At 50.2% G+C, this 25,736-nt stretch overlaps 1 protein-coding gene across 4 annotated transcripts in view; it reads left to right on the top strand.

Moving 5' to 3' along the window:
* The window catches only part of PPP2R5E (protein phosphatase 2 regulatory subunit B'epsilon), a 521,840-nt gene that overhangs the window by 255,744 nt on the left and 240,360 nt on the right, over positions 1-25,736 (top strand). For all 4 annotated transcript variants that reach the window (XM_085626198.1, XM_085626201.1, XM_085626199.1 and 1 more), the window contains exons 9-10: positions 15,577-15,630; positions 15,729-15,779. In XM_085626198.1, the coding sequence (XP_085482324.1) occupies positions 15,577-15,630; positions 15,729-15,779 (105 nt within the window). The remainder of the gene's footprint in view (positions 1-15,576; positions 15,631-15,728; positions 15,780-25,736) is intronic.

Raw genomic sequence — 25,736 nt, 5'->3', positions numbered from 1 at the left:
TCTCCTCTAGGTTCGCTGGGGTGGGTGGGGGGGGGGCAAGTAGCTATAAGCATGGTCTTTATAAAATATGTTTTATATTCCCTTGGGTTTAGAGGAATTGCACATTTCATTTTTCCCATTGTAGATACCCAGCCACATAGGTTAATATGGCAATAGTTTAGTAATGAAGAACTATCGCTAGGAATTCTTGATAAATATCATTCACGGACTTAGGAGAATGGTATTGATAAATCCCGAAATATGTTATTGTTTAATTTATCCTAAAGTATACAGAAAAGAAGTAATAAGACTTTCTTGTCTGTATACCAAAATTCAGACTTCCTGTGGTCTCCCCATGAATGGTCAGAGTTAAAAGGATTAACCAGACTGCTTTGAAGAAGTGATAAGTGGCTCACCCAGTGAGAGGCTATCTCTTGGAAGAGAGCTCTGTTACACAAGAGTGCCAGGGCATTGAAGGAGGGGTTGTAAACCATGGAGCTACAAGATGGTATAGGCCAGGCAGAGAATGCCAAGTTCATCTACCCCGCAGCCCTCAACGCAGCCAGGAATTTGCAGATGGTTAGGGTAGGAGAGCTATGGAAATGAGCCATACTGGAGGTTGGTTTAACTAGTTCTTACTCCTCTGCAGCAAGTTCAGCCATATTGAACTCAACCAAGTAGCACAGTTGGGCTGCCTGGTAACCTAATTGGAGGTCTGAGATGCCCAAGCCCCTGGCGCTAGGGGCGAGAAAGCCCAAGGCTTTCTTCATGCGAGGTCTCTTCCCTTGCCAAATAAATTGCAGTAGCTCTGCCTGAAGTTTAGAGATGATGCCCGTTGGCAGGGGTAGGAGGAGAGTTTGAAAAAGATATATTCTTTATGGAACAAATCTGTTTTATTAGATATTTTTGAAAGGTGACTCATTAGTTGCACACAGCCTTCTGCCTACAACCACATGGGCCGGCGGCTACAAACAGTGCTTTCAAGGGTGTACAAGAGGTGCTGTAATAAAGCCAACATCCCGGAGGCAGGCGTCTAGTAGAATCAAGGCTAATAAGTCCAAGCGGCCTGTATCTTCAGAGAGCAGAGTGGCCCAGAACCAGAGTCAACCCAGAGGGGGAAACAACAATGGGAAGAAAAAAAACCCTCCCTCCCGCCCACCCACCCACCCCATCATAACAGGAAAACGAAAAAGAGTAACTCCTTATCTAAGAGTCAAGAGCTGTAGCGAAACCTTACTCCACTAACCCACCCACTCCCGCTACTTAGGGTCAGCGCAATTCACTGAGGGAGGTATCAAATGCAGAACTTGCAAAAGCTTGGGGCAGGTGACCTCACGAAGATCCTTCGATAGCAATGCAATGAAGGGAGCCCAGAGTTCAGCATATTTCTCAGTTTTCTGAGTTTGGATTAGTGAGAGCCGTTCCATTGCCAAGGTCATCCAAAGCCTATGGAGCCACGCCGAGTTATCTGGAACGGTTGTAGTGCCCCAGTGTAGTAGGATCTCCTGCCGTGCTGCAAGGAGAGCCAATGCCATTTGCCTGCCGCGAAGTGACCGCAGTGGGAAGGTAAGGGGGTTTGATAGCCCTAAAAGTGTGTAGGCTGGGAAGCGGGGTTATCTCGGTGTCAAAAGCTGCATCAATATCATTGAGGACCAATTTCCAGAATCGCTCCAGCCTCGGGTAATGCCATAAAAGGTGCGCAAGGGAGCCTGACATCCCACAGCCAAGCCAGCATTCTTCGGTGTGGTTTTTGTTCCATTGGTGGATCCTAGCAGGGGTGAGATACCAATAGGTTCGAGGCATGTGGGCTGCTGAATTCATATCTGTGCATAGATCGCCGCCTAGTGTTGGGTCCGGATGATTGCACATTGTTGTCCTGGAAGAGTCTTCGAAGTATCCTGAGATGGGTGACTCCTCCCCTGGACCACAGTGCGCATGGGCATCCTCTCCATCCCCAGATTGTTTTTTTTCCGCCATTGGGTTCGGATGCAACTATCTTAGCTCAACTTCGGAATACTTAGTTTTAGGCCAAAAGGTCTATAGTTTTCGTCGGTACAGTTACCGTTCGGTGTCGACTACTAGTTCTAGTGCTCCACACCCTCTTCCAAATTTCGGACCGAATTGGTCCAAACTTCGACGCTCGATCGACGATGGAATCGAGAACTCGGTTCAAGAGGTGTCCGTTGTGCCACGCCAAGTACCCTCACATCGACGTCCACCCGGTCTGTAACAAATGTCTCTCGCCGGATCACGACGAATCGGAATGCATCGCCTGCGCGCGGTTCCGATCCAAGAAAACTCTACGGAACCGACGGGCAGCGAGGCTCGAGGCGCAGCAAGCAGCGCCCGCACCCACCAACATATTCAGCACCGAGGACGAGGACGCCGAGAGCGTGGAAGAAATACTATCTAGCCCCGCTTCAGAGCATGGTTCCCGATCGGACGAAGATGACGAAGAGCTCTTTCGACGTGAAGAAGCCGTCGACTAGGTAGGGGACTTCGACGAAGCCTATGGGGCTGAAGAAGACAGCTCTCCCGAGGAGCTAGGCCTATCCGTCGAAACGGAGGCCGGCATTAGTCGTCAAGCTCCGGTCGAGGGATCGCCTTCGGGCCTTACCCAAGACCTAATCCATGGTTCCTCGACCCCGCCTTCCGGCCCGGCATCGAACACTGTGCAAGAGCCAATATTACCCAAGATGACCGGGTTGTTAAACCCTAACACATCCATCGCTCCAGTCCCTTCAAAATCGAAAGCGAAACTGGTGGTGGTCGGATCAAAGGCGTCGAAACAGTCCACTGCCCCGGCGCCGACGCCGAAGAAAGTCGTCGGCTCCGAACGCATACAGAAAGACTTCGGCGCCGAGCTCACCGCAGCAGACTCGGTCGACGCACAAAAGAAGCGCGCCCTCGGGCACCACAAGGCACCGACACCTTCGGCGCCGACACCGAAGCCTGCAACCTCCGCAGTAAAAATGGCCGCCTCGGCTACGTCGACGCCTAAAGCACCGATGCCGAAGAAGTCCTCGACTACGTCGACTATCGATGCATCCCTTCAAACCAGTGACCCCCTTCCGACAAAGTCGGGGTCGGCCTCCACGCCTACTACCAAGATGCCCACCAAACCACCATCTCAGTTTGCTGTGCAACAGGTCTCTGCATCTCTACAACGTATCCGGGACCGGGTAGCCCTCCACTCTACCTCGGGTCCCGACACTACCTCACCCTGTAGAGCGCACTCGGAGCCCACCAACATTACCTTTGGGCTGCCGCCGACATCGGCACCGAAACTCTTTCAAATTCGGACACGTCTCCTCCACACACAGTCCACCACCTCTGGCCTAACAGAACAAGACTCTTCAGGGCCACAATTTATCGACGCCGACACTGGCAGGCTCATGCTCCACAAGCGCAAAATCACGCCAGTCAGGTAAGAGGTGCCATACAAAATTCCCCTCAAATGCAAGCTACCGGCGGAGCAGGAACCAGTGCTACAAGAACACTTCCATCCCCTCCAACTGGATCCGCAGTCCTTTTCTCCTACCCCTTCTGAATCGGACCCGATGCAGGAATATGGTGGGGATGATACCATCTACCCCGGGGACGCAGATCCCGATGAAACGCAAGATCCTGATCAGGCATGGGATGACCCCACAGACCACAGTGTCACGCCACATACTCAGGATGCGCAACTCTACAACATTAAAACGTCTCCTACAGAGGACACGGCCGCATTTAATGCCCTTATCGAACGGGCTGCTGCTCATCATGGGGTGGAGCTACATTCTGACGCCATTGAGGAGGACTTCCTGCTTGACACTTTCGCATCTTCAGAAAGGACTGTCAAGACTCTGCCCATGCTTAAAGGGGTTCTGAAGCCTGCCAAAGAAATTTTCAAGGACACCACAAGAGCCCGGGTGTTAAATCCCAGGATTGAAAAGAAATATAAGCCTGCACCTGGTGACCCTAAATACATTAGGGGTCAGTTGCCATTAGACTCTATGGTGGTTGCCAACGTTCGTAAAAGAGCCCACTCACAGACAACTGGTGATGCTCCTCCCCCAGACAAAGAGTCAAAGGTCCTTGAAACATCGGGCAAACGTGTTGCAGCGCAAGCAGCCAATATCCTGCGCATTGCCAATACACAGGCACTCCTGGCACGTTATGACAGGTCACATTATGACACGCTGGAGTCACTGCTCCAACACCTACCGGAGGAGTATAAAGAGTCAGCCGAACTCCTCATTAGAGAAGGACAACTCCTCACTAATGCGTCCATAAAATGCACCCTAGACGCAGCTGACACAGCGGCCAGGGCAATAAACACAAGTGTCATGCTGCGACGCCATGCCTGGTTACGCATCTCAGGCTTCAAACCCGAGATCCAAAACAATATCCTCAACTTACCGGTTAACACGGAATTTTTATTTGGCCCAGACGTCGACACTACCCTAGAGAAAATAAAAAAAGACACAGATACTGCCAAATCTATGGGGGCGCTACAAACCCAACAATTTCGGAGTGGCTCCTTTCGTCGCACTGGAAATAGGGGAACGTCAAGGGGTCAGGGGTCACAACAACAGTATGCTAAAGGTGGCACACAAACCACCTACGACAAAAACAACAGGGGTGGATATCGTGGATCCAGCACCAAGGGCAGGGGACGTGGATATGGCAACACCAGGTCCTCCCCAAAAAACAAACAGTGACGCCCTCTCCCTACCCCCCGACCACTTAACACCTGTCGGGGGACGACTCCAACTGTTCCTGCCCGCGTGGAAGAACATCATCACGGACAGGTGGGTCAGGGACATCATTCAACATGGATACTGTCTAGAACTAACCTCCACTCCACCCAACATACCACCAAAGCACCGTCCTATGTCAGCCGAACACTTAGATTTACTCCAGCAAGAAGTGCTTGCTATGCTCGCAAAAGGAGCCATAGAAGTAGTGCCCATCGCCCAGCAGGGCACAGGGGTGTACTCTCTGTACTTCTTGATCCCAAAAAAGGACGGCTCGCTCAGACCTATCCTAGACCTGCGACCCCTAAACCTATATATACTATCGGAGCATTTCCATATGCTCACCCTCCAACAGGTTCTCCCACTACTCAGTCAGGGGGATTTCCTAGCTACGCTAGACCTGAAGGATGCATACTTCCACATACCAATACACCCTTCACACAGGAAATACCTCAGATTCACCATTCAAGGGAATCACTATCAGTTCAAAGTTCTCCCCTTCGGAGTAACAACAGCACCCAGGGTCTTTACCAAGTGCCTGGCGACAGTGGCCGCGCATCTGCGAAGACAAAATATTCACAGTCTTCCCTTATTTGGACGACTGGCTAGTTCAGGCCAAGTCAGCACAACAATGTGCCACCCACATGTCCCACACCATTCACCTTCTTCACGATCTGGGATTCTCACTAAATTACCCAAAATCAAGTCTCCAACCGGCGCACGTACAACAGTACTTAGGCGCGACAATCAACACTCTGGCTGCCACAGCTCAGCCAACTTTAGTGAGAATCAACAGCATGCAATTGCTGATCTCAAAATTCAAACCTCAACACTCCCTTCCGGCCCGAGTGTTCATGCAGTCGATAGGCATGATGGCCTCCTGCATCTTCATAGTCCCACACGCGAGACTGCATATGCGCCCGCTTCAGGAGTGCTTAGCACGTCAGTGGAATCAGGCTCAAGGACAGTTGAAAGACCTAGTGTTGGTGAGCGGTCGGGCATACAACTCTCTGCATTGGTGGAATCCACAAAACCTTTGCAAGGGCCGACCGTTCCAAGAGCCTGTTCCACAAATAATACTGACAGCGGACGCGTCTCTCCAGGGATGGGGAGCTCATGTACTCAATTACACAGTGCAGGGACTATGGACTACACCAGTGGTTCCCAAACTGGGGTCCGGGGACCCCTGGGGGTCCCCAAAGCCTATTCAAGGGGTCCGCAACTACTTTGAAAATCGAATAATAATATTAACTGATCAATAAAGTGTAGATATATAAAGAGGCTAAATGTACAATTCAACATTTTAAAACATACTGTAAATATGAAGGAACTCGAAACTGGAGGCAAAATCTTTTATTAGTATCCTCAGATTGATTTGCGGGAGCAGTGCAAGTGCATCAAAGTGAATATAGTATGGATGATGAGCGGCCTCAATTGAATTTTGAAAAGCTACAACCATTCTAATAAAATTACATTTTGATTTCTTCTTTATTTATATGTTTTCTAATTAAATACAATGTGTTATTTGTGTATTTGTTTGATGAATACTTTTTTTTGTATTTTTGTGTATTGTTTTGTGGTTCAAATCATCAACATTGCTTAGGTCAGGGTCCCCGACTTCCAGTAATGACTCCTGGAGGGGTCCCTGGATTCGAATAATGTTTCAGTTGGGGTCCCCGGGTTCCAGTAATGATTAAGTGGGGGTCCCCAGAAGTCAAAAGTTTGGGAACCACTGGACTACACAACAAAAGAAGATGCACATCAACCTTCTGGAACTGATGGCAATCTTCCTGGCAATGAAAGCATTCAAAGTACACCTGTGCAACAAAGTAGTGTTGATCCGGACGGACAACATGACCGCCATGTACTACATACAGAAGCAGGGAGGAACACACTCTCCACAGTTGTCTCATCTGGCTCAGAGCATGTGGAAGTGGGCCATTCAGAGGAACATATTCCTCATGGCGGAACACCTCCCAGGCAAAGACAACCAGATGGCGGATCTGCTCAGCAGACACAGCCACCAGATGCACGAGTGGGAGTTACACCCATCAGTACTCCAACCGTACTTCCAGCAGTGGGGTCATCCAGAGATAGACCTATTCGCCACAAGGGAAAACGCAAAATGCCAAAGCTTTGCCGCCAGGTTCCCACATCCACAGTCGCAGGGCAATGCCATATGGATGAACTGGTCTGGCAGATTTGCGTACGCTTTTCCCCCAGCGCCATTGATACCGCTGGTGGCACGCAAACTACGACAGCACTCACTGACACTCATCCTGGTTGCTCCAACATGGGCACGCCAGCCATGGTACACCACCTTTCTGGAACTTTCCGTGGTGTCGCATCAAAGTCTGCGGATCAAACCCGCGCTTTTGACGCAGAACCATGGAGAAATTCAACACCCAGATCCGCAACAGCTGAACCTGGCAATCTGGCTCCTGAAGTCTTAGAGTTTGGCTACCTAAACCTGCCACCTGACTGTATGGAGATCATTAAGGAAGCTAGGAGACCCACTACCAGAGCTTGCTATGCAGCCAAATGGAAGAGGTTTGTCATTTATTGCAACAACAATCACATTAACCTGCTAGACGCATCTATTCAGAACATAATCTGCTATCTATTACACCTATACCGATGCAATCTGGCATACACCTCAATACGTGTCCATTTAACAGCAATAGCAGCCTACCTCCAAAACAGGCAGCACCTCTCTTTATTCAGAGTGCCTGCCATCAAAGCCTTCTTGGAAGGACTTAAACGGGTGATTCCCCCAAGGCACCCCCCAGCACCGGTGTGGAACCTCATCTTGGTCCTCACCAGACTAATGGGTCCACCCTTTGAACCTCTCCATTCCTGTGAGATTCAATTCCTCACCTGGAAAGTGGCTTTCCTGGTTGCCATCACTTCCTTAAGAAGAGTTAGTGAACTCCAGGCACTAACCATTCAAGAGCCATTTATACAAGTTCACGCGAAACGGGTCGTACTACGTGCCAACCCCAAATTCATGCCTAAAGTAATATCGCAGTTCCACATGAACCAAACCATTGAACTGCCTGTTTTCTTTCAAAACCCACAAAATGTCGCTGAGAGGATGCTCCAAACACTAGATGTAAAGAGGGCCCTCATGTACTATATTGACAGAACTCAAAACTTTAGGAAGACTAAACAACTCTTTGTTGCCTTCTCTCCACAACACAAAGGCAACGCCATTTCCAAAGCAGGTATAGCCAGATGGATCGTTAAATGTATCCAAATTTGTTATCAAAAAGCTAAACGCACATTAACTATTCCACCACGAGCCCACTCAACACGAAAGTTAGGGGCGTCCATGGCTTTCCTGGGAAACATTCCTTTACAGGAAATATGTAGAGCAGCCACATGGTCCACTATACATACATTTACCAAACACTACTGTGTAGATGTACACTCAAAACAGCAGGCAGCTGTAGGACAGGCTGTTCTCAAAACTCTTTTTCAGACTGCTGCAGCTGGCACGGGTAGCCGCCGCTAATAGGAGGTACTGCTGTGTATTCTATGCACAGATATGAATTCAGCAGCCCACATGCCTCGAACTGAATATGCTACTTACCAGTATGCATCTGTTCTTGGCATGTAGGGCTGCTGACATTCATATCGCCCACCCTCCTCCCCGGCGCCTGTCGCAGCTGCAGCTCTCAGAATTACTGTATAGCATGGTCATCACTTCCTGTATCTACTCCATCACTGCCACAATGGCGAAAAACAATCTGGGGATGGAGAGGATGCCCATGCGCACTGTGGTCCAGGGGAGGAGTCACCCATCTCAGGATACTTCGAAGACTCTTCCAGGACAACAATGTGCAATCATCCGGACCCAACACTAGGCGGCGATCTATGCACAGATATGAATGTCAGCAGCCCTACATGCCAAGAACAGATGCATACTGGTAAGTAGCATATTCAGTCGCAACTTTAAACGCGGATTCAGTCCCAGCTGTATTATATGCTGTGTGTTGTGCTCTATTATGAATGTTATCCCATTCCTTGTCTGTGAGGACCCTACCTAGCTCCGCCTCCCACATGAGCTGTCCATGAGTGTGAGTCCCTTTCTGCTTTTGGGTAAGGAGCACATATAATTCCGTTATGAGGTGTTTGTCGTCCTCTTTCTTTGCTACCCATTGTTCAAAAGGGTTATGTTTACGCGAGGCCTGTGGATGCTAGGCCCGAGAGGTGGCCCAATGTCACAGTTGTAAATAATAATATTCATCTGAGTGGGGGAGGTCAAGATCAAGGTGCACTCAGCTAAAGAGAATGATGCCCTTGAGATCAAAAAGGTGGCCAATGCACTTGCAGCCCGCTTCTCTCCATCTTTGGGCGACCGCGGACTTTATACCCTGGGGGAAGTCCGGGTTATCACGAGTGGCGTCATTGAGGAGGGGAATGTAGTGAGGCCTTTTGCGAGTGCTACCTTATCCCAAACTTTCATGGTGGCTGCCGTAACCGGGGACTAATAAAGGCCCCAAGAGCGGAGGCGGCGGGGAAGCCAGATCTCTCGCTAGATATTCGCACTTGCTACCGCTTGGTCCATGAAGGTCCAGTGCTTCTCCGAGAACTTGCGATTCCATTCCAGCACATAACACAGATGTGCAGCCTGCAAATATATATGAATGAGAGTTGGCCTCACCCCACCGTCGTTCCCTGGAGCGCGAAAGGTGTGCCACCGAGAGGCGTGCCTTCTTATTACCCCAAATGAAATTATTAAAAGCCAGCTGCAGTGACTGCACGTTGCTAGGCAACGGAGTTAACAAGAGGGTCTGGACTAAATACAAAATGCATGGCAGTAGCGTCATCTTAACCACCGCAATGCGCCTGAGCCACAATAGCGTGTGTTTAGCCCACCCATCCAGGGCTCTTTGCGTCTGCGCCACTAGTGCCATATAATTCACTTCCAGCGTGCGTGGGAGCGAGGGGGTCAGAAGAATGCTCAGGTAGGGAACAGGGTCATGGGACCAGTGCAAGGGAAGTGACCGTTGGAGGGCCTCAACCTGTATTTGTGGTAGGGACAGGTTAAGGACCTGAGACTTGTTAAGGTTCACTTTAAAGCCCGATATCTGGCCAAAAGCCTCAAGTTTGTCTACCAGTGCGGTAAGGGAGATAAGTGGCTGCGCAAGGGAGACGATGATCTCATCGGGATACAGGCTGACTTTGTGGTAGTCACCCCCGGATTTGAGGCCCTGAATGCCCAGATGGTCCCGGATTTTCTGTGTGAGGGGTTCCATGTAAAGGGCAAATAAAAGGGGCGAGAGGGGGCACCCTTGTCTAGTGCCCCAAGCAATTTTAAAAGGAGATGAGGAGACCCCGTTGACTCGAACAAACTCCTGAGGAGCCTGGTATATTCACTGTATCCAAGTGAGGAAACGGGGACCGAACCCGAAACTTCGGAGGACGTCAAACGGGTATCCAGCACACTCTGTTGAACAGCGTCGACCGAAAAGAGCACTGCGCCCACCTGAGAGCAGTGAACACTATCAATGAGGTGTAGGAGGCTCTTGGTGTTGTCGCTTTCCTGCCGAGTGGGGCTGAATCCTGCTTGGTCAGGATCGATGAGACCAGCCATGAGAGGATTCAGCCGTGCAGCCAGGATGCCCGTGAACAGTTTTGCGTCGCTGTTAAGTAGCGAAATAGGGCGGTATGAACCGCAATGGCCTGGGTCGTTATTAGGCTTAAGGAGAACCGAGATCGCTGCTTCTCCCATAGAGTCCGTCGTCACCCCACTATCTTGGAAGGAGTTGAATAGACGAGTGAGGAGGGGGCCAGTTTGTGACAGAACGTTTTATAGAAGAGGGCTGGGCGATTTATCTAGCTTCATTTTATCAATGGCGGAGATAACCTCTTCGAATCGAATAGGATTTTCAAGAGGGTCTGCTTCTGCCTTCGGGAGACGGGTGAATTTGCAAGTCGCTAGGTAGTCCTGGGCCTCAGGGATGTCCTGATGGTCGGGGCTATAGAGGGTGTGATAGGAACATCAAAATTCTTCGACAATCTGGGAATCCAGATGGAGTTCCTCTCCCGTAGAGCTTCTGAGGAAAGGGATGGATCCTGCTTCCGACCTGGCACGCAGCTTCTGTGCTAGCACCTTCCAGCATTTGTCACCTCCCAGATAGAACTTGTGCCGTAGGCGGATTAGGGCGTTTTCGGCCCTATCAAGGTCTAGACGTTTAAGGAGGGTTTGTTTCTTTTCCATCTCGCGCCATACCCAATGAGCGCCGGTACGCTTGTGTATTGCCTCTACCTCTGCCACCTCCTGTTCAAGAGCTAGGCGAACCTCTTTCCGTCTGCGTGCCTCAGCAGAGGAGGTGGCCATGAACTCCCCGCGGAGGACAGTTTTGAGTGCGTCCCATATCGCAGCCAAGGAGATCTCACCGTTGTCGTTAAGTTGTAGGTAATCCGTGATCTTGGCGCGCACTTCCTTCACCACAGCAGGTTAGTGTAGGAGGCCCACGCGCAGCCACCATCGAGCAGGTGCATACCCAATCCCCTCGGGGCACAGGGAGAGGGAAACATGTGCATGATCCGATAGGGAGCGCACAGCTATTGAGGCGTCTTGAACCCTAGGGAGGAGCGTGCTAGAAACCAGGAGCCTGTCTAGTCTTGCATAAGTTTTGTGTGCCGCCGAGTAGTAGGTGTAGACGTGCATGTCTGCATGACGTAGGTGCCAGGCATCATGGAGGCTGTTATCTTCCAGCCAGCGCTTCCCTTTGGGAGGGAGGGCTCCTATCTGTGTGTAGCGTTGCCCTGACCGGTCCCTCTCGTTATCCATCACTAGATTGAAGTCCCCACCTACCACTAATACTGAGTCAGGGGAGACCAGTCCCTCCGTTAAATGCCTGCGGATGAAGGCCTCATGCTGTGCATTGGGAGCATATATGTTGAGTAGGGTGAAGACAGTGGAGCCCCATTGGATCCTAAGAGCTAAAACTCTCCCCTTGGACTCATAGAAGGTAGACAGGACCTTACCCTCAAATTTAGTCCCTAACAAAATGGCCACCCCGTTCTTTTTCACCACCCCAGAGGACCAAAACTGGTGCGGAAAGCGTCGGGAACGCAGGCGGGGAGTGTCCGTAGCAAGTAAATGAGTCTCTTGAAGCATACAGATATCGCCATCGGACTGCTAAAGAAGTGAGAGGATCGCAGTGCGCTTCACGGGGTGATTCAGGCCTCGGACATTGAGGCTAACAATTTTCAGGTCTCTTGGTATAGGCAGCGGCGGGGAGCATCATTACTGGGCTCTGAGGGCGTCTGAAGTGCTGCGCAGGAAGCGCCGGGGTTGGGGGGGGGGGCAGGAGTAGCGGTACATGACACGGAAAATCCCCCAAAGAAAAAGAAAGGAAACCTCAACAAGAACACAACAACATTTTTGCAATCCCAGAGGGCACAGTCCCAGAAGAGAACAATAACCATGAGTTGGTCTATACTAAGACCAAGCGCTACATGTCAAAGGCTTGGGGCAAGAGACCAAAGTCTGTCTGGTGGAAAATAGCAGGGGGAAATGGGACCTTGATGAAATGTCTCAGAACAAAATACCAGGCGGCCTGCGAGCCGCAAAGGGGAGTCCAGGCAGTCTGAAAAGGCGGACCACTCCTGGGCCCCTCCAGCTCCACAACGTTACTGCCATCCCCTTGGTGTAAGTGGAGGTGTTTCACTTAGTGCACGGGCGGTCTTGGGGTCTGCAAAAGGGTTGAGAGCATCGCGTCCCGCTCTTTCGCCATCTCTTCCGGGCCTGGTTTGGTGGAGGCCGATGGTTTGCCAACCGTCTGCCATCGGGTAAGTCTTTTCCTGTCGTGTTTTGAGGGACTGTCCTTTGGCGCCGGGTTCGTATCCTCACCAGTCCCGAGGAGATCCATAGTGTCAGCGAAGGAACGCATTTGCCTCAACTTCCCTTGGTGTTTAAAGATGATACGAAAGGGGTGGCCCCAAGAATACGGTATCCCCTTGTCCCGGAGATAGGATGTGACGGCTCGGAATTCGCTCCGCTTAGCGAGAGTTGACGCTGTCAGGTCTTGGAAGAGGGCTGGTGTGTGCCCTCGGAACTGAATCGGTTGGGCCGCTCTAGCCATACGTAAGATCTGCTCCTTAAGCTGAAAGTCATGTACACAAACCAGCACATCGGGCGGGGGGGGGGCCTCTGCCGCCTCTGGGGAGGCCCACTTGGTGAACGCAGTCCATCTGGATCTTTTGTGGGCAATCTTCACCCGAAATTGCTGGAAGAGGGACAGGACATAATCTCGCAGGTCATCACCTTCTGCCTTCCAGGGCACCGCGCGGATATTATTTCTCCATGATCGGTTTTCAAGATCCTCCGCGTGGGCCTGGAGGTCTAGACTTTGGTCCCGCAAATGGAGGACCTCCTGCTGAAGTTGGTGCAGATCATCCTCTCTCGCCAGTTCGTGCTCCTCCAGTACGGCTACTCTTTCACCCACCTCATCGACATCTTGACTCACCTCCTTGAGATCTGATGTGAGCTGCCCCTTCAACTCCAAGATGTCTTCCTTAATGGCGGAGAACAGTTCCAGCATGAAGGCCTTCGTGGCTGGGCTATCTGCCTCGTCGATTGAGTCTGTGTGCCCCTGATCCTTAGATGCTCCTTGGGATGCTTCAGAGCTCCCAGGCTGCTTGAGCAATAGTTCCTTGAGGGACTTCTCCCTTCTTGCTCGGGCTGAGGCCATCCCTGCACACCGAGGCGTAGAAGGCGGGTGGAGAATGTTCTCAGACCAGAAGATTTACCGCAGCCTCTGTTATGGAGCTATTCCCGTGATCCAGGTCTGGGCTTGAGTCAAAGTTGTGCTGAGTGTGTGGGGGCCGTCAAGTCTTTTTATCCCAGTAGAAGGCCGCGGTGCATCTATTTGTGGTGCACATCACAAGAGCACCCCACACCGTAGATCACAGTGCCCAGGCGAGCGATGTGCGAAATGATGCTAGGGGCCAGCAGCAGCGTCCAAAGGACCCTCCTCCTCTGTCCGATCAGGGACCTGAGTGCTGCCTTGCGGGGAGAGCTGACCAGGGCGAAGAGCCCCCCGGTCACACGGCTGCGCGGGAGGGAAGCGCTAAACCCTCCAGAAGCTATCCTGCACTGTTCAGAAGCCTCAGGGACCAATGTTGGAATGCCGGGGGGGGTGCGTCCACAGGCCCCTCACCCAGCGCCCAAGCGTTGGGCGACTCATCGGAAAGCAGCCTGCTGCCGGCCGTCGGGCGAGTCGTCCGTCGTGGTCGGGTAAGCTGCGTCCCGGACCAGGCCCACTGCTTCAAGATGCGGGAGTCTCCCGGGACCTCCAACCAGCAATACGGGCAGCCGCCGAAGCGATTTGGGTGCTCCGGAACACACAGGGGCCGTGTTGCAGCGCCGGGGGAGCGGGACTTTCAGCGCCAATCTAGCGGCCTCCATCCTGGCCGCAGCAGCCCCAGCGCAATCCCCGGCAAATTCTGGCAGGAGCGCTGAAGCGATTTAGATGCTGTCTCGCTAAGGCACCAGGGTGATCAGGAGTCGATGCCCTTCGCCTACCGGTAAGGTACAGTCCAGGGAATGGGGCAAATACAAGGCTGTTAATTCGGCGGGGCCAGAGGTGCAGAGTTCTGCGTTCTACCGTGCCGCTATCTTGGCCACGCCCCCAGATATATTATTTCTAATGTTTCTTTGTTCTTTTCAATTAAATATATTTAGCCAGTTTTATGGTGAGTCTTAAATTTGCTATACATTTCTAATGTCATCATTAAAAAATGTAGTAGGCGTTAAGCCTTTGAAGTAGTGATACCTCCTTTTCTAAACATAAATTTTGGCAGGCTGCAAACTGTGTGGTGGGTGATCACTTTGGTGATTAAATGGTTCCAGTGAGTGGAAGCTTAGCTCAGGTGAGATCCATTATTTAAAAATATAAAGCTGACTGCCTTTCCGTTCACTCCAGGACAACCTTATCAGTGGAATACCTTTCTTTTCTTTAAATGTACAGCCTATAACTATGCATAGATCTGCTCACAGTTGGTAATGGAAATCACTGTGATGTCATTTCCCACAGAGAATAAAGTAGGAGTAATAACCTGTTCTCCTTATTTAAGGTCAGGAAGTTTATAGAACCATGATGGAGATGGGCATTTCGTTTAGTACACTTCACTTTATTGAACTTTAGACGGCAATACATGATTACCTTTCAGGCTTCAGTGTTTGACTATAGAAATGCCTTACACAGGGTCTATTGGTTGGGAAGTTAGAGCACTCAAATTTTACCTGTACAGTTTGAACAGTATAAATACTTGATATGTACCCTCCAACTTTCAGAGATCAGTTAAGGGGGTTACTGTTTACCGACTTATAAAATACTTGCTTTTAGAAACCTTTTTTACAGAAAGATTTCATTATAGAATAAGGATTTTTACATGAGGGTTGCATATGAGAAATATATCTAATATAATGTGTATTTTTAAAGAGCACATCATCGTGGGCTTCTTGACACAGATGTTTATTACCCCACTTAGAACGGAATCTTGAATCAACCTCAAGGATGAAGGCTGGGTGGACCCTTAGGGATTTTGACCTGTGACAATGGAGCCAAACACTAATCCCTGTGATGGATGCCTTAATCCCCTGGGCCAATATACCAAGCAGTTTGTAGTTTTGTTAAATCAAGGTCAGCTTAAATACTGCATTGCTTCTCATACATACACTGACAGTTACAGTTAAAATCCTATGAACCCACAGACTCCCTGTGCAGTCGAAGAAAAGTATTCATAATCTGAAACTGTTGATAGTTTTTCAATGCTATTGAGTTTTTCTTTTAATCTTTTTATTCATTCTGAGTATGATTATATTTTTATGTTCCAGCTTGCATACTGTATAGTACAGTTTTTGGAGAAAGATCCATCACTTACAGAACCAGTAAGTATTGTCTGGTAGCACGTTCAATTTTCAAGCAAAATATGATTCTTTAAAGATGGAAATTGAGGTTATGCTTTCTTTTTTATTTATTTGTTTAGGTCATTAGAGGTTTAATGAAATTTTGGCCTAAAACATGCAGTCAAAAGGAGGTAGGTGTTTTTATATATATATTTTTTTTAATTTGCAATCATTTTAAGTATCTTGGCTGTGAAACACTGTTTAAAAAAAAAAAAGTAGAATAAATATAGGATGTGCATTCTATAGAAATATTGGTCAGCAAATATGAAAAGGTTCAGCACATTTTCAGGCGTCCCAGGGCAGATTGGTTACTGGGCCCAGATTCTGTCATTCTGAGCCTTTTACCACTGATGTCCTGGGACTTAACCGAACTGTTGAGTTCCAAACGGAGAACGTAGTGTACCCCTTTAGAACTTGACTCTAAGGGTAGCAAAATTGAGTAATTCAAGGCGACTCAGGAAGGTGGTGTAAACATTGAGACTTGGAACTCAATCAACCAACCAAAACAATTCAATAACTCTATCTCCTTTCAGTGTTTAGTCTTTGAAAAGAAGTACTTTATTCACAACATACAATCCATTACCATGAATAATATCACATCCAGTTCCAATTTCTACTGGGAATACTGATACATTTCATTGTTTAGTGTGGAAGCAGCCTGCAGTATTCCCTAAGGACAATTTCTGTAGTATTTCCCATGCAAAAGTTTGTAATTAGTCCTTCTGGATCTTCTATGTGAGAGCTTGAATTGGGGAAGGCTGACCTGATTGTTGGTCAGAACGACTTGCTATTCCATCCTTGTTATCAAGGTTTTTGCGCTGTTCCCAGACACTCCTAGGTGGATCCTTTTTGTTGTTTGTTGTCGGTGCAGGCAGCGTCTGCGTTCTGTGGTATACACTGCATAGCCTATGGAGCATGATGAGCTGTGATCTTGGCCTGTCGAATTGTGCGTGAGCAAAGACTGTTGCGAAGTGTAACAGGAAAGAGGAGGCAGTGTCAACTTCATCTGAGAAAGCGGCGGCAAAATCGAGGTGCTTGCAACTTAGTGAATCTCAAGGCTTTTTTTTATTCCTTCGACTTAAAGACCAAACACACCATCCAAATTAGATAAGTGCCTGCCTCTGGTTGGACTTAACTTTTGGGGAAGTCTCATGGTGATGTGGTTCTCCTTCTGCACACTTGGTATCTTTTGGCTGGACTGTTGACTTTGATCTATTTGTTTAAGAACGTATGGCTTCTTGGAGCTCTGCCCTTCTGCAAAACTCAACTGGACACCAGTTCCTTAGTACCGTCTGGCCACCTTATTATATAATCTCGCTTATACTGTGAAGGTCTAGTACTTAATTTCTGAAACCCGTTCTGTGGTGCAAAGCTTTGCTCATAAGCCTGTGGCTGATAACACAAATATCGGTGACCAGTGATACAGGTGTTAACCTGGAAGATGCAGAACTTCAGCTCATCCAGTCTTGGCTCTTTCACAGCCCTTCTCCTTCTGAGCAGTATCTTCATTGTGCAAGGCAACTCCGATGCCCTTCTCTGCTGTCTACTTCGAAGCAGGTTCAAGACAGCCCCTCCTGGCAGTCTTTGTCCAAGTTCTTAAATTTGGGGATTGGGGGGAGTTGCAAGTAATCCGGTTGCAGATGACTGGTAGACCAATTTAAAACGGTTGGAGAGACCAATAGGCAATTCTTCCTGGTACAGATAAAAAGAAACCCCTTGCTACTATAAACTACATCTCTGGCAACATGGTCAATCCTCTACAGCGAAGGGCACTTGCAGTAATCATGTTTGATAGAAGATGCCCATGGTGTGTCCCTCCAGACCACAGATTTCTGCTCTGTGTTTCAATCTGTGTCAAAAATTCCTCCAATGCACACACATGATTATCATGTATAGTTTTCTGAAACAGACTCCAGGCAAGAGCTCATGCTGTTCCATGCCATACAGCAATTATTTCTACATTCCAAAATTGTGTATATGAAAACTAACAAAAGTTTTGCCTGACTTAGATATTTTTTTTAATGCTTTTTATTTTAAATAAGGCAAGTATGACTGCGCCTGTATAGCACAGAGCGCCAGCCCCCCTGCCAGTTTTTGGTCCCACTCCACACATAGAATGTTACTCGAAGAAAGAACTGTTGGCCTTCAATGAATTAGGTAAGAGTGCTAGATGTCTGCTGCTAGTCTTGAAACCTTCTAACAGCGACTCCCCATTTCCTGTCAGATGTGTGACTTTTCTACTTACATTAGGGACTGTAAGGCAACAGCTAACAGCGGTGGATAGTAACGCCATGTTAAATTCCTCTTCCCATGCCAATCACCTTTCCAATGATACTAAAAACACCAATGTCAATACAAAACGCTGTGCCTTAATCAATGCAAGATCTCTATCTTTCTAGAGACCTATAATATAGGTTTGAGGCATGTGGGCTGCTGAATTCATATCTGTGCATAGATCGCTGCCTAGTGTTGGGTCCGGATGTTTGCACGTTGTTGTCCTGGAAGAGTCTTCAAAGTATCCTGGGATAGGTGACTCCTCCCCTGGACTACAGTGCGCATGGGCATCCTCTCCATCCTCAGATTGTTTTTTTCCGCCATTGGGTTCGGATGTGCTTATCTTGACTCAAGTTAGGAAAAACTTTTTACAGGCCAAAAGGCCTTTAGTTCGCGTCGGTACTGTTCCCGATCGGTATCGATAGTTATTTGTTAGTTTACTAACTTCAAGAACAACTTTTTCGCATCATACCCGACCATCGACCCGACATCGACGATGGAATCGAGGACACCATTCAAGCGGTGTCCTGTATGCAACGCGAAATATCCCCATGTTGACGTCCATCCGGTGTGCAACAAATGCCTTTCACCGGATCACGACGAGTCCACATGTATGGCCTGTGCCCGATTCCGATCCAAGAAGACTCTCCGGAATCGACGAGCGGCGAGACTTGAAGCGCAGCAAGCAGCACCGGCCCCGACCAACATCTTCAGCGCCGAGGACGAAGATGTCGAAGACGTGGAGAACCTACCCTCCAGCCCCGCTTCCGACCACGACTCCGGATCGGAACACATCGAAGAACGACTCTTTCACAGAGACGAAGCCGACACCGAGGTAGGAGACTACGATGAGGCCTTAGGGGCCGAAGAGAGTAGCTCCGCTGACGAGCAAGGCCTACCCGTACAGACTGAGGATATCCCAGTGCGTCAGTCTATGGCTCCGGTCGAGGGATCGCCTTCGGGCCTTACCCAAGACCTATCCCGCAGTTCTTCGGCCCCGCCCTCTGGCCCGGCCTCGGACATTCAGCGGCAGCCATTACTACCCAAAACGACTGGTTTCCCTTCATCGAAACCGAAAGCCGTATTGGTTCATCAGAAACCGAAACTGAAAGTGACACTGGTCGGATCGAAGCCCACCACACCTTCGACGCCAGCCAAACCCGTCGGCACCGGCCGCGCCAAACGGGACTTCGGTGCCGAGCTTGCAGCAGTCGGCGCCGACGCACGGAAAAAGACCATCGGTACCGCCAAACCGCCTCGGCTCACGGCACCGAAACAATCGGCTCCGGCCACAAAGGTCACAATGGCTGCTGCGTCTCACACCTCTTCGAAAGCAGCACCAAGGGCACAATCATCGACGCCGTCGACAGCTACTACCTCTCCTCGACTCGATGACCCAGTGGCGCCGAAAAAGTCCACGCCCGCCTCTACAGAACCGGTCGGCGCCAAAGAGCCGTCGGCGCTCCAGGTGCGGCAAGTTGCAGCGTCCTTGCAACGCATCAAAGACAAGGCAGTCCTCTAGGACACGTCCGGCTCCGAGCCGAAAAAAGCTCAAAAGCCTTGTCCGGCGCCGGCCAACATCACTTTTGGCCTGCCACCATCTACGGCCCCAAAACTGTTCGAAATCAGAACACGTGTCACCCACACCAGGGTCACACCTGCAGAACGCTCTCCTGCGGTGACGTCACCATCACACATCATCGATGCTGACACTGGCAGAATGATGCTCCACAAGAGGAGAATAACTTCCGAGCCAGCTCTGGACTCCTACCAGATCCCGCTAAAGAAAAAGCTGCCAGTGGATTCGGAACCAGTTCTTTACGAACCTCTCCATACCTCTTACCAAGATCCACAGTCCTTCTCTCCGACACACTCCGACACCGACGCTTTGGAGGACTACATGGGTGACCACGTCCCCTACCCCGGAGAGATGGACCTGTGCCGACGACCTCGCCCCACTGAAGAACCCACCCACCAAGCCCAGAAGCAAGAAGGCCCCCTGGTTCACCGACTACCTCAGGGTCTCCAAGAAGGCCTGCCGCACACTTGAGAAGGCCTGGCTCCGCGACAAGACCGCCAACAACATGACCGCCCTCAAAACCGCAACCCGCAGACATCACCAGCTCATCCGCATCACCAAGAAGAAATCCCTGAAGGAACGACTGGACAACAACGCCCATGACAGCAAGGAGCTCTTCAGCATCGCCAAGGAGTTCTCCAACCCCAGCACCGGAAGGAACGACATCGCCCCTTCACAGGACCTCTGCGACTCCCTCGCCTCGTACTTCCACCGCAAGATTGCCGATATCCACGAGAGTTTCGGGACTCCGCCCCCGCACCCATCGGTAGAACCTCCGCACACCACCGTCACTCTCCAGACTTGGACCAAGGTGACTCCCGAGGACACTGCCCGCATGATGAACACCATCCACTCCGGCTCTCCAACGGACCCGTGCCCCCACCAGGTCTTCAACAAAGCAGCCTCCACCATCGCACCCCACCTCAGAGACATCATCAACATCTCCTTCGACACAGCCACCTTCCCGGAGAGCTGGAAGCACGCCGAGCTCAGCGCACTGCTGAAGAAACCAACAGCGGACGCAACCGACCTCAAGAATTTCTGCCCTATCTCGCTCCTTCCTTTCCCCGCCAAAGTCGCCGAGAAGATCGTCAACAAGCAACTGTCCACCTTCCTCGAGACGAACGGATCCCTCGACCCATCGCAATCCGGCTTCAGAGCCAACCACAGCACTGAGACCGCCCTCATCGCAGCCACCGACGACATCCGGGCTCTACTCGACAACGGGGAAACTACGGCCCTCATCCTCCTGGACCTCTCCGCAACATTTGACACTGTCTGCCACCGCACCCTAGTCCAACGCTGTGAGAAAGTGGCTCTGTATATACTGTTCCCTAATAGGTACAGGGTGTACAGAATCCACAGTCCCCCAGAGATTGATAGAGGTCAAAGTTAGGTATGACCTTACTCTCAAAAGTGGTAGCTTGGTCGAGCAGTAAGGCAGTACCAGAGGACAGTGTAAAGCATTTATTGTACACACTCAGTCAGCAAATGGTTTCACACACTCAATAACTGAACTCTAGGCCAATGGTTTATATATATAAAATATATGCTTGTTTTATTTTTAGAACCACAAAGGGAGTAAAAATATACTTTCTCAGAATGAGAGGTTGAATAAAAATACTTTTGTCTTAAGCAATAAATTTGTGTAAACAGTCACAGTTGGTTGCAATAAACAATCCTATTTCCTAAACATAACAATGCATTGAGCTCAATGGTAAATTCAGGTTATATGTAATAAATTACTTTTCAGATTACTTTTGGAATTCCAGGTCTGGCTCCTAGAACCAGCCTGGGGTCAGTATTCAGAATCAAGTGATGAAAGTCGACTTAATAACTGTAATGATTTTTAAATAATATTTAGCTATTTCAAAAGTTAGCACTTAGAAAATATTTCACAGAAAACATTCAATGGATCTCTATGGCAAGAAATTCAAGTTGCAGGTAGAGTACTTTATCGTTACTTTAGTAATCCAGGACTGGGTGCCTAGACCCAGGACTGGGGTCCTTATCAAAAGCAGGTAAGTAATTTCGTTTGCAGAAATGGTACGATTTTTAAAGAATATTTCAAATTTTCAAAAGTAGACACTTAGAAGAAATTTCACAGAAAAGCAGACAATGGTTTCCTATGGGAGAAAAATGAGTTAGAGGTAAGTATAGTTGTGAACACTTTTCAGAGTCAGGGCTGGGCACCAAGATCCAGCACTGGGAGCTCACCTAGGAGCAGGTGAGTAAATTCGTTTTTGTCACTTGGCTGATTTTTGGTGAATTTTTGCAGTTTTGAAAAGTTCACACTTAGAAGATTTTTGAAGAAAAAGCCAGTCAATGTTACCCTATGAGGAAAATGAAGTTAGCGGTTTAAGGGTAAGTACTCGACTGGCAGAGTTGAAATTCCGGGCATGGACTCAGGGGTCCCCCAGTGTCAGGTAGGTACAGTTGGTTCACCCTCAGCGGTTTCAGGACGGCCGGGTGCAGAGAGAGTTAGGCCCAATGTTATCCTATGAGGGATAGGGGGGCCTTGGTTGGTGGCTGCTGTCTGGCAAGCCACGCGGCTGTGGGAGCTGGGCTCCTGGTCACTTACTCAGGGCAAGTGGGGAAGTAGGTTAGTGTAGAGAGGGCACTGCCAGGGCCACTCGGGCGGCTGGGTGCAGGGTGCTTTTGAGCCTTCGGGCGCTCAATGGAAATCAATGGGAATGTTCCGGTTTGGAAAAAGGCTGCAGGCTCGGGGACGAGGAGGTTTCAGGTGCCACCACCACTTCGAGAGGTAAGTTGGGTAGTTGTAGGTTAGGTGGGTACCCCGGGATTGGGCACAGGGGGCCGCAGGGCGCCGGGTGCAGGGGTGCCTTTTGACGTCGGGAATCTTACCCTCTGGTTGATCGCGGCTGGGGTGGCACTTGGTTCTGAGGCTGCAGGCTTCTTCCGGGATGTCGAGGGGGGTCCTTGGGTGCCGGACTCTGGGTCACAGTCGCCGTGGGGTCGTCCTCTGGGTCTTTGTCCACTCCGGCACTGGCCAGGCTTGGCTGGTGCAGAGTGTGTTGGGTCCGCGGTCCCGGGCTGGTGCCAGGGATAGCAAATAGGTTTCTTGAGTAGAGCCTCTACTCGTGGGAGTCCCAGGGGCTTAGAGCTAAAGGGTAGCCAGGTCCTCCGGGGTTGGTGAGGTTGCTGGCCACGAGGGATGCCGCGCTGGTGCAGGTTCGAGAGTCGACAGGCCGGTAGGGCTGGGGCCAAAGCAGTTGGTGTCTCCGTCTCTTTTTAGCAGCTGCAGGGCAGGTCTTTGTTCTTCTTGCTCTTCTTGTCGTTTTCTATCTGGAATCTGAGGAAGGAAGGTTCAGGGTGCCCCTAAATACTAGATTTGGGGGCGTTACAGGTAGGTGAAGGCCAGGGACCAATGGGTCCTTGTCCTGGGGTGGGTACACCCCCTATCCTGCCTCTCTCCTGTGGGAGGGGGGCAGTAGCCTAATCCTGATAGGGTAGGGCCTCCCATCTTCAAGATGGCGAGAGCCCGGAGATGTGCTTCACCTCGCCTCCCCCACCTGAGGGGTGGGGTGGGCAGGCTGGCACATCCCCTGTCCTTGTATGGGGTTTCCGGCCAAGCTACCCGCCAGAGTGGGGGGTTGCAGTGGCCTGGGGAAACTCCAAATGGCGGCATGCCTTTGAAGCTTCCCTTGGCTCATCCTGGGGGAGGAGATTTCTCACCTCACCCAGGATGTGCATTGTTGCAGGCCCGGGAGAGCAGGGGCTCTCCCACCCAGGGGTCCAGCAACGTGTCTGCTGTGTGGCAGCCTGGGCAGCCTCAGAGCAGACGTGGATTGTAAGTTAGCTGTAAGGGGGCATCTCTAAGATGCCCTCTGGGGTGCTTCGTACATTAAATCCCACACTGGCATCAGTGTGGGTTCAATGTGCTGAGAAGTTTGATACCAAACTTCCCAGGCTTCAGTGTTGCCAATATGGTGCTGTGGAGCTCGTGTTTGACAAGCTCTCAGCACCATGTACTCTTAAATGACAGCACTGCACTTACAGTGCCCAGGAATGGACCCGGGTACTGTAGGGGCACAGGGCTCCTGCTCCTGTGCCCACACCATAGGCGTAATGCACCCAGCTAGAGGGGTGGCTGACATATGCCTTGGCAGTGTAGGTGATGGGCATGGTACACAGTGATGTGTGCCATGTCGACTCTTTGTTTTCTCCTGCACCCAGACACTCAGCCTGCAAGGGCAGTGGGTGTGTAAGGGTACAGGGCCTCTGAGGGTGGCACAATGAGTGCTGCAGCCCTTAGAGGCCTTCCCTGGCCACAAGGCCCTGGGTACCTAGGGTACCATTTACCAGGGGCTGACATGTGGCTAGGGTTTGCCAATTGGGAGTTTGTGTGGTTTAAGGAAGGAACATAGGCCCTGGGCACCTGATTGGCAGGAGCCCAGGGTACACTCAATCGAAGTACATTCAGCAATTTAGCAAAAAGTGGGGGCATACCATGCAAGAAAGATGGCACTTTCTCACACAACCCCCCCCCAAACGAAAGGTGATGAGACTAACCTTGTCCTATGGAGTCTTCATTGTCTAAGTGGAAGAACCTGGAAAGTCCATCTGCATTGGCATGGGCAGTCCCTGGTCTGTGTTCCACTTCAAAGTCAATTCCCTGTAGGGAGATGGACCACCTCAGTAATTTTGGATTTTCCCCTTTCATCTGCATTAGCCATCTGAGAGGTCTGTGGTCAGTTTGAACTAGGAAGTGAGTGCCAAACAAGTATGGCCTCAGCTTCTTCAGGGACCAAACCACAGCAAAGGCCTCCCTCTCAATGGCACTCCAACGCTGCTCTCTAGGGAGTAGTCTTCTGCTTATAAAAGCAACAGGTTGGTCTTGGCCTTCATCATTGGTCTGGGATAGGACCGCTCCTATCCCTAGCTCAGAGGCATCAGTCTGCACTATGAACTGCTTGGCATAATCTGGAGCTTTTAGAATTGGTGCTGAGCACATTGCTTCTTTTAGGGTGTCAAAAGCCTTTTGACAACTAACTGTCCAGTTAACTTTCTTGGGCATTTTCTTGGAGGTGAGTTCTGTGAGGGGGGTCACAATGGACCCATACCCCTTCACAAACCTCCTGTAGTACCCAGTCAAGCCAAGGAATGCCCTGACTTGGGTCTGGGTTGTTGGAGCTATCCAGTCCATGATGGCCTGGATTTTGGGTTGTAAGGGCTGTACCTGGCCTCCACCTACAAGGTGGCCCAAGTACACCACAGTGCCCTGCCCTATCTGGCATTTGGACGCCTTGATAGTGAGACCTGCACTCTGCAGAGCCTCTAAAACCTTCCCAAGGTGGATCAGGTGATCCTGCCAGGTGGAGCTAAAGACAGCAATATCATCAAGATAAGCTGCACTAAAGGACTCCAACCCAGCCAGGACATGGTTCACCAACCTCTGGAAGGTGGCAGGGGCATTCTTTAACCCAAAGGGCATCACAGTAAACTGGTAATGCCCATCAGGGGTGGAGAATGCTGTCTTTTCTTTTGCTCCTGGGGCCATGCCAATCTGCCAGTACCCTGCAGTTAAGTCAAAGGTACTGAGAAATTTGGCAGCCCCCAATTTGTCTATCAGTTCATCTGCTCTTGGGATAGGGTGAGCATCTGTCTTGGTGACAGAGTTGAGCCCTCTATAGTCCACACAGAACCTCATCTCTCTCTTTTCACCCTGTTGATGAGGTTTGGGGACCAGAACCACTGGGCTAGCCCAGGGGCTCTCTGAAGGCTCAATGACCCCTAACTCCAGCATCTTGCTGACCTCAGCTTTGATACTTTCCTTGACTTGATCTGACTGTCGATAGATTTTGTTCTTGACAGGTGCACTGTCACCAGTGTCCACATCATGGGTACACCAGCTTGTCAGACCAGGGGTCAGGGAAAAGAGGCTAGCATATTGTTGCAAGACTTGCTTGCAGTCAGTCTGCTGTTGGGCAGAGAGGGTGTCTGAAAAAATCACACCATCTACTGACCCATCTTTTGGGCTGTAGGATAGGAGGTCAGGGAGTGGCTCACTCTCTGCTTCCTGTTCTTCATCAGTCACCATCAGCATGGTGATGTCAGCCCTATCATTGTAGAGTTTAAGGCGGTTCACATGGATGACCCTTTTGGGTGTCCTGCTAGTGCCCAGGTCAACTAGATAGGTGACCTCACTATTTCTCTCTAGGATAGGGTAAGGGCCACTCCATTTGTCTTGGAGAGCCCTTGGTGCCACTGGCTC

The sequence above is a fragment of the Triturus cristatus genome, chromosome 9, assembly GCF_964204655.1.
Source record: "Triturus cristatus chromosome 9, aTriCri1.1, whole genome shotgun sequence".
Classification (NCBI taxonomy): Eukaryota; Metazoa; Chordata; class Amphibia; order Caudata; family Salamandridae; genus Triturus; species Triturus cristatus.
Note: the sequence above shows the minus strand (reverse complement) of the source record. Positions and strands in the feature narration are given on the sequence as shown.